The following is a 15764-nucleotide window of genomic DNA, read 5'->3' as shown; positions in this document are numbered from 1 at the left end:
GGGGGCCAGAGCAGCGAACAGTTTTGACTGGGCTGAGGCGGGAACTGTACTTCCTCAGTGGTAGGGAGGCGAGCAGGCCAGAGGTGGATGAACGCAGTGCCCTTGTTTGGGTGTAGGGCCTGATCAGAGCCTGGAGGTACTGAGGTGCCGTTCCCCTCACAGCTCCGTAGGCAAGCACCATGGTCTTGTAGCGGATGCGAGCTTCAACTGGAAGCCAGTGGAGGGAGCGGAGGAGCGGGGTGACGTGAGAGAACTTGGAAGGTTGAACACCAGACGGGCTGCGGCGTTCTGGATGAGTTGTAGGGGTTTAATGGCACAGGCAGGGAGCCCAGCCAACAGCGAGTTGCAGTAATCCAGACGGGAGATGACAAGTGCCTGGATTAGGACCTGCGCCGCTTCCTGTGTGAGGCAGGGTCGTACTCTGCGGATGTTGTAGAGCATGAACCTACAGGAACGGGCCACCGCGAACGACAGGGTGTTGTCCAGGATCACGCCAAGGTTCTTAGCGCTCTGGGAGGAGGACACAATGGAGTTGTCAACCGTGATGGCGAGATCATGGAACGGGCAGTCCTTCCCGGGAGGAAGAGCAGCTCCGTCTTGCCGAGGTTCAGCAATCCGTCATCCACACGGATATGTCTGCCAGACATGCAGAGATGCTGACCTGGTCAAGAAGGGGGAAAGCAATTGTGTGTCTTTTGATAGGAGAGACCATGAATGAAAAGTGAATGTAGAACAGAGCCCTGGGGACACCAGTGGTGAGAGCACGTGGTGTGGAGACGGATTCTCGTGGTAGGAGCGACCTGTCAAGGATAAAGTGCCCAACTCGGAGAGGGTGGAGAGGGAGGATCTGATGGTTCACAGTATCGAAGGCAGCCGATAGGTCTAGAAGGATGAGAGCAGAGGAGAGAGGTTAGCTTTAGCAGTGCGGAGCGCCTCCGTGATACAGAGAAGAGCAGTCTCAGTTGAATGACTAGTCTTGAAACCTGACTGATTTGGATCAAGAAGGTCATTCTGAGAGAGATAGCGGGAGAGCTGGCCAAGGACGGCACGTTCAAAGTTTTGGAGAGAAAAGAAAGAAGGGATACTGGTCTGTTTGTTGACATCGGAGGGATCGAGTCATTCTCGCTCTCTTGAAGACGGAAGGGACGTAGCCAGCGGTCAGGGATGAGTTGAAAAAGGGAGGAGTCATTTTTTCATCTGGAGAAGGGGAGAAAGAGGTCAGAGCACAGGGTAGGGCAGTGAGCAGAACCAGCGGTGTCGTTGACTTAGCAGAGGATCGATGTCGTTTCTTTTCAAAATGGTTGACGAAGTCATCTGCAGAGAGGGAGGAGGGGGGGAGGATTCAGGAGGGAGGAGAAGGTTGCAAAGAGCTTCCTAGGGTTAGAGGCAGATGCTTGGAATTTAGAGTGGTAGAAAGTGGCTTTAGCAGCAGAGAGAGAAGAGGAAAATGTAGAGAGGAGGGAGTGAAAGGATGTCAGGTCCGCAGGGAGGCGAGTTTTCCTCACTGCAGCCCTGTTCTGTGAGCTCGCAATGAGTCGTTTGAAAGGATGCAGAAAGGGAGGAGAGGGAGGGTTGAGGAGGCAGAATCAGGAGATTTGGAGAAGGTTTGAGCAGAGGGAAGAGATGATAGGATGGAAGAGGAGAGAGTAGCGGGGGAGAGAGAGCGAAGGTTGGGACGGCGGATACCATCCGAGTAGGGGCAGTGTGGGAAGTGTTGGATGAGAGCGAGAGGGAAAAGGATACAAGGTAGTGGTCGGAGACTTGGATTTAGTGGAAGAACAGCATCTAGTAAAGATGAGGTTATTTCAATTGTGAGTAGGGGGGGGAAGGTGAGAGGGGTGAGGTCAAAAGAGGAGAGGAGTGGAAGGAGGCAGAGAGGAATGAGTCAAAGGTAGGCGTGGGAGGTTAAAGTCGCCCAGAACTGTGAGAGGTGAGCCGTCCTCAGGAAAGGAGCTTATCAAGGCATCAAGCTCATTGATGAACTCTCCGAGGGAACCTGGAGGGCGATAAATGATAAGGATGTTAAGCGGATAAGGATGTTCTTATTTTCAATGACGGCCTAGGAACAGTGGGTTAACTGCCTGTTCAGGGGCAGAACGACAGGTTTGTACCTTGTCAGCTCGGGGGTTTGAACTTGCAACCTTCCAGTTACTAGTCCAACGCTCCAACCACTAGGCTACTCTGCCGCCCCTTTTCCATACAATCCATTACGTACAATTGCACTACATATTATTTGAATGCAAGATTTTAATTCCCAGCAGTCTTTAAAATGACATTCAGGAGCAAAATGTTTTCAATAGTTGTTTTTAATTCATTTTTATTTTCATTGGAATATAGTATTGGAATATAACTAATAACAATGGAATATAACATTTCATAACAACTCATTCACTGTAACATTGAAGTAGCAACTCTTATGCTCTGCTAAAGCTATCCCCAGTAAAGTTACAACTCACAAGTCCACCTCCTGCACTGCTCACACCTAATCCAGGCCCCACCTGTGACTGAAAACAGGGAGAGATGCCAATTGAAAAGCTCTTAAAAATGTAGCTAATTATCCAGCAATATGACATAAAAAGCTGTGTCAAATAGCTTAAAGGCTATAAAGAAACTTTAACTGTAAAGTTATCAGTCACTTGTTTAAACATTTTACAACTGTAATTAAGTTCCGTTATCTTTTTAAATATTTCTTACCTCAGACAATATGGTAGTAAGGTTGCTGGCTACCTTGTAGCCTCAACCATCCCCCTCAAAAACAATCTCTTCACTTTGATTACAATTATTATCCTTCTTATCCATAACGTTATAAATGTAAACATGGTATGTAATTGTACATTAAACACCAGTCATAGCAAAATGGTTTCATAAAAGCCTCTGCTTTTTTAATGTTATCATTTAGTACTCAGAGAATGTAATAATTGAGTTGATGTGACCCTGAAAGGACTGAGGGAATTAAATTATGTAACGAAGGTTCACTTTCTTTGAGACTTGTTTGTCTGTTGTCACGAACCGGCTCGTAGCCCGTTACAAAGAGGGAAACAACGTGGAGATAACGGAATAAGAGCAAAAATAATTTGGCAAACAGAGTGGGAGGGTCGTCACACTGTGATGATGCACCTTTGCAGTTATGTGAAAGGTAGAACAACAATACAACTAAGAGGTTGTTGTCTACTTTCCTCACACATGAGGTAGTGTAACTAATATTGGAATTCCCTGACAGTGTGCAGTACAGTTTTAGACCTTTGAATTAGTCAAGTGAATCACTGACTTTTCAGTGTAGTGACACAAATGACAAAGATATTATGGCAAAGACTGGAAAGTTGTCATATACTGTCAAAATAATATGTAATGATCATCATTCATGTTACAATTCTATCAATAGAATGTAGAATCTGTAATAGAACATCAAATTCAACGGTGAACCATTGTGATGTCAGCGTCAGGTAGAGCTGAGAGGGACAGCACTTCTGTAGGGGTCATTCAGTGTTAGGTAGAGCTGAGAGGGACAGCACTTCTGTAGTGGTCATTCAGTGTTAGGTAGAGCTGAGAGGGACAGCACTTCTGTAGGGGTCATTCAGTGTCAGGTAGAGCTGAGAGGGACAGCACTTCTGTAGTGGTCATTCAGTGTCAGGTAGAGCTGAGAGGGACAGCACTTCTGTAGGGGTCAGTCAGTGTTAGGTAGAGCTGAGAGGGACAGCACTTCTGTAGTGGTCAGTCAGTGTTAGGTAGAGCTGAGAGGGACAGCACTTCTGTAGTGGTCATTCAGTGTCAGGTAGAGCTGAGAGGGACAGCACTTCTGTAGGGGTCATTCAGTGTCAGGTAGAGCTGAGAGGGACAGCACTTCTGTAGTGGTCAGTCAGTGTCAGGTAGAGCTGAGAGGGACAGCACTTCTGTAGTGGTCAGTCAGTGTCAGGTAGAGCTGAGAGGGACAGCACTTCTGTAGTGGTCAGTCAGTGTCAGGTAGAGCTGAGAGGGACAGCACTTCTGTAGTGGTCAGTCAGTGAGCCAAGATGAAGCTAAAGAAAGGAGCTCTTTTAAATTATCTGGACTTTGACAGTGTCTACTGTCTTCTCTCCCTGCGCAATGCCAAAATACTGTCTGATTACTTCAAACTACTGGATGTCCACAACAGGAACACTCTGAATGGTAGATTTTGGATTTATGTCTAAGTATTCCTGAGTTCATTCAGGTACTTAGATTTGTGTGAGTAATGTGGCAAGAGTAACATGACAGAAAAACATTGGTAAAAACATTCAAATGTGTGTCAATGTATTCATAGACATCCAGGTCATTTGTGTCCTCGTAACGTGTATGGGGTGTAACCTGACAAAAGAAAATCATGTTGGTTATTAAAATGTTTTTCCACCAACTTTATTAAAGCAGCAAACAGTAGGCTAAGTGGCTCTTCTTCTTGCAGACATCCAGTTCTACCACTTCATGCACCATGTGACTGACCTGAAGAAGAAGGAGATCATGATGACCTTTGACATGCTAGACTGGAACGCCAGCGGAGAGATTGCCTTCGAACAGTTCTACATGCTGGTCTGCATCCTGCTCTGCAGCGAGGTAGTGTTCCTCTCTCTCTCCCCCTCTCTGTGTGTGTGTGTGTGTGTGTGTGTGTGTGTGTGTGTTGTGTGTATATTTGTCTTCCAGCATTGAACTATATTATGTCATATCGGTTACTACAGAACCTTGTGGTCAGGAGAATAGAGCTTGTATGTCAGAACCTTGTGGTCAGGAGAATAGAGCTTGTATGTCAGAACCTTGTGGTCAGGAGAATAGAGCTTGTATGTCAGAACCTTGTGGTCAAAATGAAGGTCATTAAAGTCCATTATCTGTTGGTCATGTTTATCATGGGGAAACAACTTCTCATATCTGGGAAGGAGATGAAAACCCCTTTATCACAACCTGCTTCCCCTTTCATATCTCATTAAACAATTACAGTCACGTTTACAAATATAACAACAGGCTTTTTACGGACATGATTCAATGTTGACCAGAAAACAGAGGTTTCATAGAAATTCTTATTTACACCAACAACCTGGGAAATAGTTAAATGGGAGGGGTGGGGGGATGAATGAGCCAATTGTTAGCTGGGGATGAATAGGTGACCATAATGGTATGAAGGCCAGATTGGGAATTTAACCAGGACACCAGGGTTAACACCCCTACTCTTATAATAAGTGCCATGGGATCTTTAGTGACCACAGAGAGTCAGGACACCTGTTTAACATACCATCCGAAAGACCTTACAAAAGAAAGACCAATGTCCCCAATCACTGCCCTGGGGCATTGGGATGTAAACAAATTGACCAGAAGAAAGAGTGCATCCTATACCACTTCCAGTAGCATCTGGTCTCCCATCAAGGGACAAACCAGGACCAACCCTGCTTAGCTTCAACGGCCAGCCAGCAGTGGGATGCATAGTGGTATGCTGCTGGCTTGAATGTGTGTGTGTGTGTGTGTGTGTGTGTGTGTGTGTGTGTGTGTGTGTGTGTGTGTGTGTGTGTGTGTGTGCGTGCGTGTGTGCGTGCGTGTGTGCGTGTGTGCGTGTGTGTGCTTGTGTGCGTGCGTGCGTGGGTGTGTGTGTGTGCCTGCGTGTGTGTGTACGTGCGTGCGTGTGTGCCTGCGTGTGTGTGTACGTGCGTGCGTGCGTGCGTGCGTGCGTGTGTGTGCGTGCGTGTGTGCGTGTGTGTGTGCGTGTTTGTGCTTGCGTGCGTGCGTGTGTGTGTGCGTGTGTGTGCGGGCGTGTGTGTGTGTGTGTGTGCGTGCGTGTGCTTGCGTGCGTGCGTGCGTGCGTGTGCGTGTGCGTGTGTGTGTGCGTGTGTGTGTGTGTGCGTGCGTGCGTGTGTGTGTGTGTGCGTGCGTGTGTGTGTGCGTGCGCGTGTGTGTGTGTGCGTGCGTGCGTGTGTGTGTGCGTGCGTGTGTGTGTGTGTGTGTGTGTGCGTGCGTGTGTGACCTCTTCCAGTACCACGTGGAGAAGAACTTCATCTTCCGTCACTCCAGGCCGGTGTTTGAGTTGCTGGACATGGACGGAGGTCGCACCATCAGCCCCGCCGAGTTCCAGGCCTCTGGCTTCCTGTTCAACCTCAAGGGACACGCCCTCGATAAGATCTTCTACGAGTTCGACGTCTCCGGAGACGAGGTACACTGACTCTCTCTCTGGGTTTGAAGCCTATTCACTATACTGTATAGTGCATTACCTTTGACAAGGGTAAGATCTTCCAGTTTGATGTCTCTAGTTAGAGACATGCTACTCTAAGCCGTGATACGTCCTGAGCTGTCCAGAGACAGCGATGTCTCTAGTTAGAGACATGCTACTCTAAGCCGTGATACGTCCTGAGCTGTCCAGAGACAGCGATGTCTCTAGTTAGAGACATGCTACTCTAAGCCGTGATACGTCCTGAGCTGTCCAGAGACAGCGATGACTCCACTACCCAGCTTTAGGTTGCCCTCTATGTGTTTGTCTTCAAAGCAGACTATACACCTCTGTGTCTCCCTTAGCACCTGAACTACAAGGAGTTTAAGATGTTCACTATGGCCTGTATCGACATGCAGGAGGAGACCAAGAAGATGCAGAAGTAAGGATTTAGTCTGATAAGTTTTGATTATTTTATCATTGTTGCTTGTAACATATTTCTAAGCACTTTTACTTTTCTTAATTGGTAATTTATTTAGTTTCACTGCTGGGATTTAATCATCTTTTTGAAGAACATATGAATATGTTTTAAATAAAGTTGGATGTGTTTTGATCCCAGGTTACAGGTGAGGAGAACCAACACCCCCAGACAGGAGAGAGGTGCGACCAATGCAGGGGTCACACACACACCTCCCGACTCACAAAGCCAATGCAGCAGCCACACTGACTGAGAGATATGGAGAGAGGGAGAGAGGGAGAGAGGGAGAGAGGGAGAGAGAGGAGAATAGAGGAGGGAAGTTGTTTACAAGGCTGAGAAAAAAATAAAGCTGTTTGTTTAGGAAGTGTTTCTTGTCTATGCCTGGCAGAGGTGTTTGTAGAGTGCGTGTGTGTCAGAGTTCATGCAGGTAAGTGTGTGAATATGTGTGTGTGTCTGACGAAACGCAACAGCTATACCAACATGAGCCATGGAAACTGGCTATCCACCTCTGCCAAAGGAACTACAAGTCTCTTCCAACCACACGTCTCTTCCAGGGTTCCTATAACTCCTCTGTACCTCCGACTCTGTGTGACCTGAGGGAAATCCTGATGTTTCTGCTTGACTCCGAGCACACAGAAACACCCTCACTTCTCAGAAACCCCAGTCTCACTAACCTTTCACTCCGATACCACTCTTGTCCATGTGCAGACTCTCTGACCACTCATACCCACCCACTTGCTCAGAGGGAAGTGTACTGCATGACACAGATGTACATGACATCATCCCCACTTCCATCAGACACAGAGAAATCGTCAACAACGATGATGTAATGCAGATATCTATCGTTGCCTATTGGATAATCACCAGTTGCTCTAGTACCACAATGCACCATAACCACCATCAGTATAATGTCATGCAGAATCCCAGTTTCAAGGGTTTTCTCAGTCTTTCACACCTCCCTCCATCCATACTCAGTTTAAATGCCATGGCCCGTTCATGACCCTTGCCCTCTATGGTTCAGCCACAGTTCATCCCGTGGACCTCCCGATCAACTGTGTGCACTGTACCTCTGAGCCAACAAAGCCCTCCTCCACTTAACCTGCTCATTACAGAGGAACACTGGCTCATAGTACCTCTGAGCCAACAGACCTGTGTCTGTCTGTCCTCTCTCTGTGCCTTTGCGTGCGGCAGTGTTGGGAGGTATCAGCTGGTGCTCCTTCCTCTCTGTGCCTTTGCGTGTGGCAGTGTTGGGAGGTCTCAGCTGGTGCTCCTTCCTCTCTGTGCCTTTGCGTGCGGCAGTGTTGGGAGGTCTCAGCTGGTGCTCCTTCCTCTCTGTGCCTTTGTGTGCGGCAGTGTTGGGAGGTCTCAGCTGGTGCTCCTTCCTCTCTGTGCCTTTGCGTGCGGCAGTGTTGGGAGGTATCAGCTGGTGCTCCTTCCTCTCTGTGCCTCGGCAGTGTTGGGAGGTCTCAGCTGATGTGCTCTGTGCCTTTGCGTGCGGCAGTGTTGGGAGGTCTCAGCTGGTGCTCCTTCCTCTCTGTGCCTTTGCGTGCCGCAGTGTTGGGAGGTCTCAGCTGGTGCTCCTTCCTCTCTGTGCCTTTGTGCGCGGCAGTGTTGGGAGGTATCAGCTGGTGCTCCTTCCTCTGTGCCTTTGCGTGCGGCAGTGTTGGGAGGTCTCAGCTGGTGCTCCTTCCTCTCTGTGCCTTTGCGTGTGGCAGTGTTGGGAGGTCTCAGCTGGTGCTCCTTCCTCTCTGTGCCTTTGCGTGCGGCAGTGTTGGGAGGTCTCAGCTGGTGCTCCTTCCTCTCTGTGCCTTTGCGTGCGGCAGTGTTGGGAGGTCTCAGCTGGTGCTCCTTCCTCTCTGTGCCTTTGCGTGCGGCAGTGTTGGGAGGTCTCAGCTGGTGCTCCTTCCTCTCTGTGCCTTTGCGTGTGGCAGTGTTGGGAGGTATCAGCTGGTGCTCCTTCCTCTCTGTGCCTTTGCGTGCGGCAGTGTTGGGAGGTCTCAGCTGGTGCTCCTTCCTCTCTGTGCCTTTGCGTGCGGCAGTGTTGGGAGGTCTCAGCTGGTGCTCCTTCCTCTCTGTGCCTTTGCGTGCGGCAGTGTTGGGAGGTCTCAGCTGGTGCTCCTTCCTCTCTGTGCCTTTGCGTGCGGCAGTGTTGGGAGGTCTCAGCTGGTGCTCCTTCCTCTCTGTGCCTTTGCGTGCGGCAGTGTTGGGAGGTCTCAGCTGGTGCTGTGCCGTGCGGCAGTGTTGGGAGGTCTCAGCTGGTGCTCCTTCCTCTCTGTGCCTTTGCGTGCGGCAGTGTTGGGAGGTCTCAGCTGGTGCTCCTTCCTCTCTGTTGGGAGGTCTCAGCTGCTCCTTCCTCTCTGTGCCTTTGCGTGCGGCAGTGTTGGGAGGTCTCAGCTGGTGCTCCTTCCTCTCTGTGCCTTTGCGTGCGGCAGTGTTGGGAGGTCTCAGCTGGTGCTCCTTCCTCTCTGTGCCTTTGCGTGGTGCTCCTTCAGTGTGCAGTGTTGGGAGGTCTCAGCTGGTGCTCCTTCCTCTCTGTGCCTTTGTGCAGCTGGTGCTCCTTCCTCTCTGTGCCTTTGCGTGCGGCAGTGTTGGGAGGTCTCAGCTGGTGCTCCTTCCTCTCTGTGCCTTTGCGTGTGGCAGTGTTGGGAGGTATCAGCTGGTGCTCCTTCCTCTCTGTGCCTTTGTGTGCGGCAGTGTTGGGAGGTATCAGCTGGTGCTCCTTCCTCTGTGCCTTTGCGTGCGGCAGTGTTGGGAGGTCTCAGCTGGTGCTCCTTCCTCTCTGTGCCTTTGCGTGTGGCAGTGTTGGGAGGTATCAGCTGGTGCTCCTTCCTCTCTGTGCCTTTGCGTGCGGCAGTGTTGGGAGGTATCAGCTGGGAGTGTTGGGAGGTATCAGCTGGTGCTCCTTCCTCTCTGTGCCTTTGCGTGCGGCAGTGTTGGGAGGTCTCAGCTGGTGCTCCTTCCTCTCTGTGCCTGTTGGGAGGTCTCAGCTGGTGCTCCTTCCTCTCTGTGCCTTTGCGTGCGGCAGTGTTGGGAGGTCTCAGCTGGTGCTCCTTCCTCTCTGTGCCTTTGCGTGCGGCAGTGTTGGGAGGTATCAGCTGGTGCTCCTTCCTCTCTGTGCCTTTGCGTGCCGCAGTGTTGGGAGGTATCAGCTGGTGCTCCTTCCTCTCTGTGCCTTTGCGTGCGGCAGTGTTGGGAGGTCTCAGCTGGTGCTCCTTCCTCTCTGTGCCTTTGCGTGCGGCAGTGTTGGGAGGTATCAGCTGGTGCTCCTTCCTCTGTGCCTGTGCCTTTGCTCCTTCCTCTCTGTGCGCGTGCAGTGTTGGGAGGTCTCAGCTTCTCCTTCCTCTGTGCCTTTGCGTGCGGCAGTGTTGGGAGGTCTCAGCTGGTGCTCCTTCCTCTCTGTGCCTTTGCGTGCGGCACTGTTGGGAGGTCTCAGCTGGTGCTCCTTCCTCTCTGTGCCTTTGCGTGCGGCAGTGTTGGGAGGTCTCAGCTGGTGCTCCTTCCTCTCTGTGCCTTTGCGTGCGGCAGTGTTGGGAGGTATCAGCTGGTGCTCCTTCCTCTCTGTGCCTTTGCGTGCGGCAGTGTTGGGAGGTATCAGCTGGTGCTCCTTCCTCTCTGTGCCTTTGTGTGCGGCAGTGTTGGGAGGTATCAGCTGGTGCTCCTTCCTCTCTGTGCCTTTGTGTGCGGCAGTGTTGGGAGGTCTCAGCTGGTGCTCCTTCCTCTCTGTGCCTTTGTGTGCGGCAGTGTTGGGAGGTATCAGCTGGTGCTCCTTCCTCTCTGTAGTCAGGTGTTTCAGGTTTGGCCACCTGCACAGCTGTGACACACAGGGCCAGCTGGATTATTATGACCTGCTCTGCCTTCTGCAGCCTCCTGTGTTAAGGAAGTAAATGTTAAAAAGCAGAAGAGACCCAAACAACTTCAACTATTCCCACTTCCCCTTATGGGCTAATTCAACTACACACGTGTGTGTGTGTATTCTGTGTGTTGGTGTTCGTGTGTGTGTGTGTATTTTGTGTTTGTGTTGTGTGTGTGTGTGCGTGTGTGTGTGTGTATTTTGTGTGAACGTGGCTCCAGATCTTATGATAGAAAGGTGCTGTCACACAATCCAAAGATGGTGGATAAATTAAGATATCCCATAAAGGCCGTTTACCACTGAAGAAAAATGTCACAGTTCCTGTCCACTTAAGGGGTGGTTCTCCCATAGGCACCAATGAGATAGCAGCTGGGTCTGGTCTACTTAGTTCGTTGGCTATATATGGTCCAGATAAAAGTAACCAATGAATTGTCTCGCTTTTTCTTTCATTTCTAACAGCGTCCCTAAGACTGCTGTCAGTCAGGAGATGGAGCACCTGCAATGTTTATATTTCACCACTAGATGGTGGCAGTAGTTTAGGGACGTTTGAGTAAATAATCTGCTTCTTTCAACTTTACAGTCTCTGAGTATGTGATGGTACCAAACTTTATTTGGGTATGAGACATTTCAGTGTCCTTATTTAGACCTGGCTTGATGTATGCTTCTTAGTAAACATGTTCAAATAAGGCTTGTGTTGTTCCTTTGTCTTGTGAGGTATGGACATGACGTTATGTGGTGTGTGGTCATGTGGTCCTTCTGAGAGGTTGAAGCTCATGGTCATTAAAATAGTTCTGTACTTCAGTGGCCATATTGTGAAGCAGGGTTCTATATTCCAAATGCGGCTGAGTACATTTACATTTTAAATTTGAGTAATTTACTAGACGCTCTTATCCAGAGAGACTTACAGTTAGTGCATTCAGCTAGGTTGGACAACGGGCGTGAGGAGGGGTCAGTGTGCGTGAGGAGGGGTGTGAGGAGGGGTGTGAGGGGTGGGGGTGTGAGGAGGGTGTGAGGGGTGGGGGTGTGAGGGGGGGTGTGAGGGGGGTGTGAGGGGGGGGTGTGAGGAGGGGGTGTGAGGGGTGGGGGTGTGAGGAGGGAGTGTGAGGAGGAGGGTGGAGGTGTGAGGAGGGGGTGTGAGGAGGGGTGGGGGTGTGAGGAGGGGGTGTGAGGGGGGGTGTGAGGGGAGGGGGTGAGGAGGGGGTGAGGAGGGGTGTGAGGGGGTGGGGGTGTGAGGAGGGGGATGAGGAGGGGGTGTGAGGAGGGGGTGCTGGGGGGTGAGGAGGGGGTGAGGAGGGGGTGTGAGGAGGGGTTGTGAGGAGGGGGGGGTGAGGAGGGGGTGTGAGGAGGGGGTGTGAGGAGGGGGGTGCTGGGGGGGTGAGGAGGGGGTGAGGAGGGGGTGTGAGGGTGGGGGTGAGGGGGGGTGCTGGGGGATTATTTAAGATACCCTTTGAAGAGGTAAGGTTTCAGATGTTTTCAGAAGATAGTCAGGGACTCTTCTGTTCTATCTTCAGGGGGAAGCAAGTTCCACCATTGGGGTGCCATGACAGAGAAGATCTTGGACTGGGCTGAGCGGGAGCTGCTCTCCTGTAGGGGTGGGAGGGACAAGATACCAGAGTTGGCAGAATGGAGTGCTCTGGTTGGGGTGTAGCGTTTGAGCATACACCCCATTCTGTTTTGAAAAAAAGCCTCTCTGAGGTAATCAGGCAGGTGTAGGCATGTGTAACATACTCTTTGGGAATGGAAGAAGGGCTTCTTAAGAGACTTCATATAACTCAACCTTTCTTCATAGAAAAGAGGTATGAACTTATCACACTATATTCCATTTGGCACACTATTCCCTTTAGAGTGCACTACTTTTGACCAGGGCCCATTATCATGCACTACTTTTGACCAGGGCCCATTATCATGCACTACTTTTGACCAGGGCCCATTATCATGCACTACTTTTGACCAGGGCCCATTATCATGCACTACTTTTGACCAGGGCCCATTATCATGCACTACTTTGACCAGGGCCCATTATCATGCACTACTTTTGACCAGGTCCCATTATCATGCACTACTTTTGACCAGGTCCATTATCGTGCGTTACTTTCAACTCTGACACATTAGCCTCTGGTCAAAAGCAATACACTATACACCATAGTCAAAAGTAGTGCATTATATACCCTAGTCAAAAGGCCCATTATCAAAGGAATAGTGCCAAATGGAATAAGTTCATACCTCTGTTCTATGAAGAAAGGTTGAGTTATATGAAGTCTCTTAAGAAGCCCTTCTTCCATTCCCAAAGAGTATGTTACACATGCCTACACCTGCCTGATTACCTCAGAGAGGCTTTTTTTCAAAACGGAAGCCGTGCCACTTTTCATCTACGCGGTCAAGGGTGTGCCACAGTGTATGTCCAAGGCCCTAAATCACGCGATAGAGAAATCACGCGATGGAGAAGACCATTACAGCTTTCGTGAGTGTTTGTACGTGCATTATATTTCATCACTCTCCCGATTGATTTATTCTTCTGTGTGTGTGTGTGTGTGTGTGTGTGTGTGTGTGTGTGTGTGGGTGTGGGTGTGGGTGTGTGTGTGTTACTGTGACCCACTGTCTCTCCATTTCCATCCCATCTCTATTCATTCAACCCTGTCTTCTTATCATTTAGATGACAAGTGTGATTGGATGTCTGCTGAAATGACACCAGAAGGTCATAGTGCGTGTATAGAGGATGCATGTAGGGCACATCACCATTGGAGTGAGACATTGATGATAAAATCTATTCTGAAGGGTCAGGCAGGGTAAATGATGATGGATGTGACATCTACCATAATATTAATAATAATTGATTCTACTTCTACAGGGCTTTTCTTTACAGAAAGAATCTCAAAGCGCTTGAAAAAGCTAAACAAATAAGGATCAAATAGACCAGCTACATCATGGAGTCTGGACTAGGATTTTCAGCCAGTTGACATTTTGTTTGACTTTCAAGCCAACAGAGGAGTGAGAATGTTTGTGGAGCATCTCAGAGTTTTCTCTAAGTTCACTAAGTTCCAGAATCCTGGAGTTTTGTCCTGTTGTGATTGACAGGTAGAGTCATTAGCTACGCCAACGTCCCCTGATGTCACACTGTTTATCTTCTCTTCACAGGGTGACAGAGGCTAGTGTCGCATAGTTTATCGTCCCTCTACAGAGGAGCTAAGGGGTAGCCTGCTGGAGAGGAGGACGTACCATTATATCACATCCTCACAGACGGAAACACCCAGCACCAGAAAGTTCCCTTACCTGTAAGGGAAACTTATAAACAGTATTTAGACTGGTTCCATCACAAATGGCACCCTATTCCAAACATAGTGCAACAGATTTTCCCAGTCCTGCAGAGCCACAGTATCTTTAGGTTTTTGTTTATCGCTAACAAACTTGATTTAAATAATATGCTACGAATTTGCCACAAAGCACACACAAAAGTTTGTGATTTTTGGCACAGATGATAATGCTTCAACAAAACAAACACATTTACTTAATAGACGGGTGAAAGACAATGATGGTTGTGACGTGAGGGATTGATTGGAAGAGTTCAGGTGTGCGTTGCTCTCTCTAATTCATATGCTCTCTCTAATTCTCTCTTTCTTTCTCTCTCTCGGAGGACCTGAGCCCTAGGACCATGCCCCAGGACTACCTGACATGATGACTCCTTGCTGTCCCCAGTCCACCTGGCCGTGCTGCTGCTCCAGTTTCAACTGTTCTGCCTTATTATTATTCGACCATGCTGGTCATTTATGAACATTTGAACATATTGGCCATGTTCTGTTATAATCTCCACCCGGCACAGCCAGAAGAGGACTGGCCACCCCACATAGCCTGGTTCCTCTCTAGGTTTCTTCCTAGGTTTTGGCCTTTCTAGGAGTTTTCCTAGCCACCGTGCTTCTACACCTGCATTGCTTGCTGTTTGGGGTTTTAGGCTGGGTTTCTGTACAGCACTTTGAGATATCAGCTGATGTACTAAGGGCTATATAAATACATTTGATTTGATTTGAGGTGTGCGTTCAGGTGTGCCAGGCAGTGAGTCTGACATTGATTGTCTCTATTGTACAGTCAGCTGGCATCGGATAAATTATTATAAAGCCTTTCTGACTAAACAATCACATCACAGCAGCCTTGAGAGAGAGAGAAGTAATCACCTTGGCCACCTAATCAAACCCTGCTTCCAATTAAAACTCTCATTAAAACTCTGCCCTCTCCTCTGCGTCTCTTCCCCAGACCGGCCATTGTGTCAAATACTTAAATAGCAGTCAAGGTTTTGATGATCTATACTGAAGACTCAGCCTGCATCCAAAATAGCACCCTATTCCCTATATAGTGCATGACTTTTGACCAGAGCCCTATATAGTGTGCCATTTCTGACTCAGTTCAATTCCTAAGCTCCATCCTCTGTCAGTATATGAAAGGCATTAATGTATGCGTCTCATGCTGTGGTACCTCCAGTTGTGTATGACGCATTCTGCTTCCTCTGGTCCGTGTGAGCGCATGGAAAACTGGGAAACCAGCAACCGGAAAAGTGTCTGTGTAACAGTTTTGCTTTCGTCCCTCTCCTCGCCCCTACCTGGGCGCGAACCAGCGACCCTCTGCACACATCGACAACTGCCTCTCAAAAAGCATTGTTACCCATCACTCCACAAAAGCAGTGGGCCTTGCAGAGCAAAGGGAAACAACTACTTCAAGGTCTCAGAGTTTTTAATTTTTTTTATTTCACCTTTATTTAACCAGGTAGGCTAGTTGAGAACACCTTTATTTAACCAGGTAGGCTAGTTGAGAACACCTTTATTTAACCAGGTAGGCTAGTTGAGAACAAGTTCTCATTTTGAGAACACCTTTATTTAACCAGGTAGGCTAGTTGAGAACACTTTATTTAACCAGGTAGGCTAGTTGAGAACACCTTTATTTAACCAGGTAGGCTAGTTGAGAACACCTGAGGCTGTCACCGGTAGGCTTGAAACGGTAGGCTATTGAGAACGTGAACAAGTTCTCACATGTCACCGATTGAAACGCTATTAACCAACTAGCTAGCCATTTCACACCTGTACAGATGTACAGTATTTTACATTTGTACAACCTATGGAGCATTTCCCCGGGAGAATGGTTGGATTTGAACACGGGAGTTAGAGTACAGACCATTCTTCCTGAGTTAGTGTAGACGGTGGAGTTACAAGGGTATCCCATTACAAACATACACACAGCCAGCTGTCTAACCGGTCTGTGGCTGTAGAGACCATAAGGAACTGGCCAGTGAACAAAGTGCTGTTAAACACACA

The 15764-nt window shown here is 49.0% G+C and overlaps 2 protein-coding genes across 2 annotated transcripts; one reads left to right on the top strand and one right to left on the bottom strand.

The window, feature by feature from the left end:
* The first annotated feature begins 3919 nt into the window (after positions 1–3919).
* LOC115128125 (EF-hand calcium-binding domain-containing protein 9) lies at positions 3920–6585 on the top strand. Its single transcript, XM_029657728.1, has 4 exons — positions 3920–4146; positions 4418–4566; positions 5969–6145; positions 6505–6585. The coding sequence occupies exons 1-4, from the start codon at positions 4011–4013 to the stop codon at positions 6583–6585; spliced, it is 543 nt and encodes a 180-aa protein (XP_029513588.1). The 5' UTR covers positions 3920–4010.
* Positions 6586–7665: 1080 nt separating this feature from the next.
* LOC135572081 (serine/arginine repetitive matrix protein 5-like) lies at positions 7666–15111 on the bottom strand. Its single transcript, XM_065019092.1, has 6 exons — positions 15056–15111; positions 9966–10420; positions 9349–9843; positions 9156–9296; positions 8264–9103; positions 7666–8057 (listed from the first exon to the last, which is right to left on the bottom strand). Exons 1-6 carry the CDS (start codon positions 15109–15111, stop codon positions 7666–7668), a joined length of 2379 nt encoding a protein of 792 aa, XP_064875164.1.
* Between the last annotated feature and the right edge of the window lie 653 nt (positions 15112–15764).

Source organism: Oncorhynchus nerka, linkage group LG6 (genome assembly GCF_034236695.1).
Source record: "Oncorhynchus nerka isolate Pitt River linkage group LG6, Oner_Uvic_2.0, whole genome shotgun sequence".
NCBI classification, from domain to species: Eukaryota; Metazoa; Chordata; class Actinopteri; order Salmoniformes; family Salmonidae; genus Oncorhynchus; species Oncorhynchus nerka.
This window is presented reverse-complemented; position numbering and strand designations above follow the sequence as displayed.

Coding starts and splice junctions, on each gene's coding strand:
- LOC115128125 (XM_029657728.1), top strand. CDS start 4,011: ATGAAGCTAAAGAAAGGAGCTCTTTTAAATTATCTGGACTTTGACAGT. Junction 4,567..5,968: donor GCATCCTGCTCTGCAGCGAG/GTAGTGTTCCTC, acceptor GACCTCTTCCAG/TACCACGTGGAGAAGAACTT. Junction 6,146..6,504: donor TCGACGTCTCCGGAGACGAG/GTACACTGACTC, acceptor TGTCTCCCTTAG/CACCTGAACTACAAGGAGTT.
- LOC135572081 (XM_065019092.1), bottom strand. CDS start 15,111: ATGCTTTTTGAGAGGCAGTTGTCGATGTGTGCAGAGGGTCGCTGGTTC. Junction 9,104..9,155: donor GGAGCACCAGCTGCACAAAG/GCACAGAGAGGA, acceptor TGCACACTGAAG/GAGCACCACGCAAAGGCACA. Junction 8,058..8,263: donor CAACACTGCCGCACGCAAAG/GCACAGAGGAAG, acceptor GCCGAGGCACAG/AGAGGAAGGAGCACCAGCTG.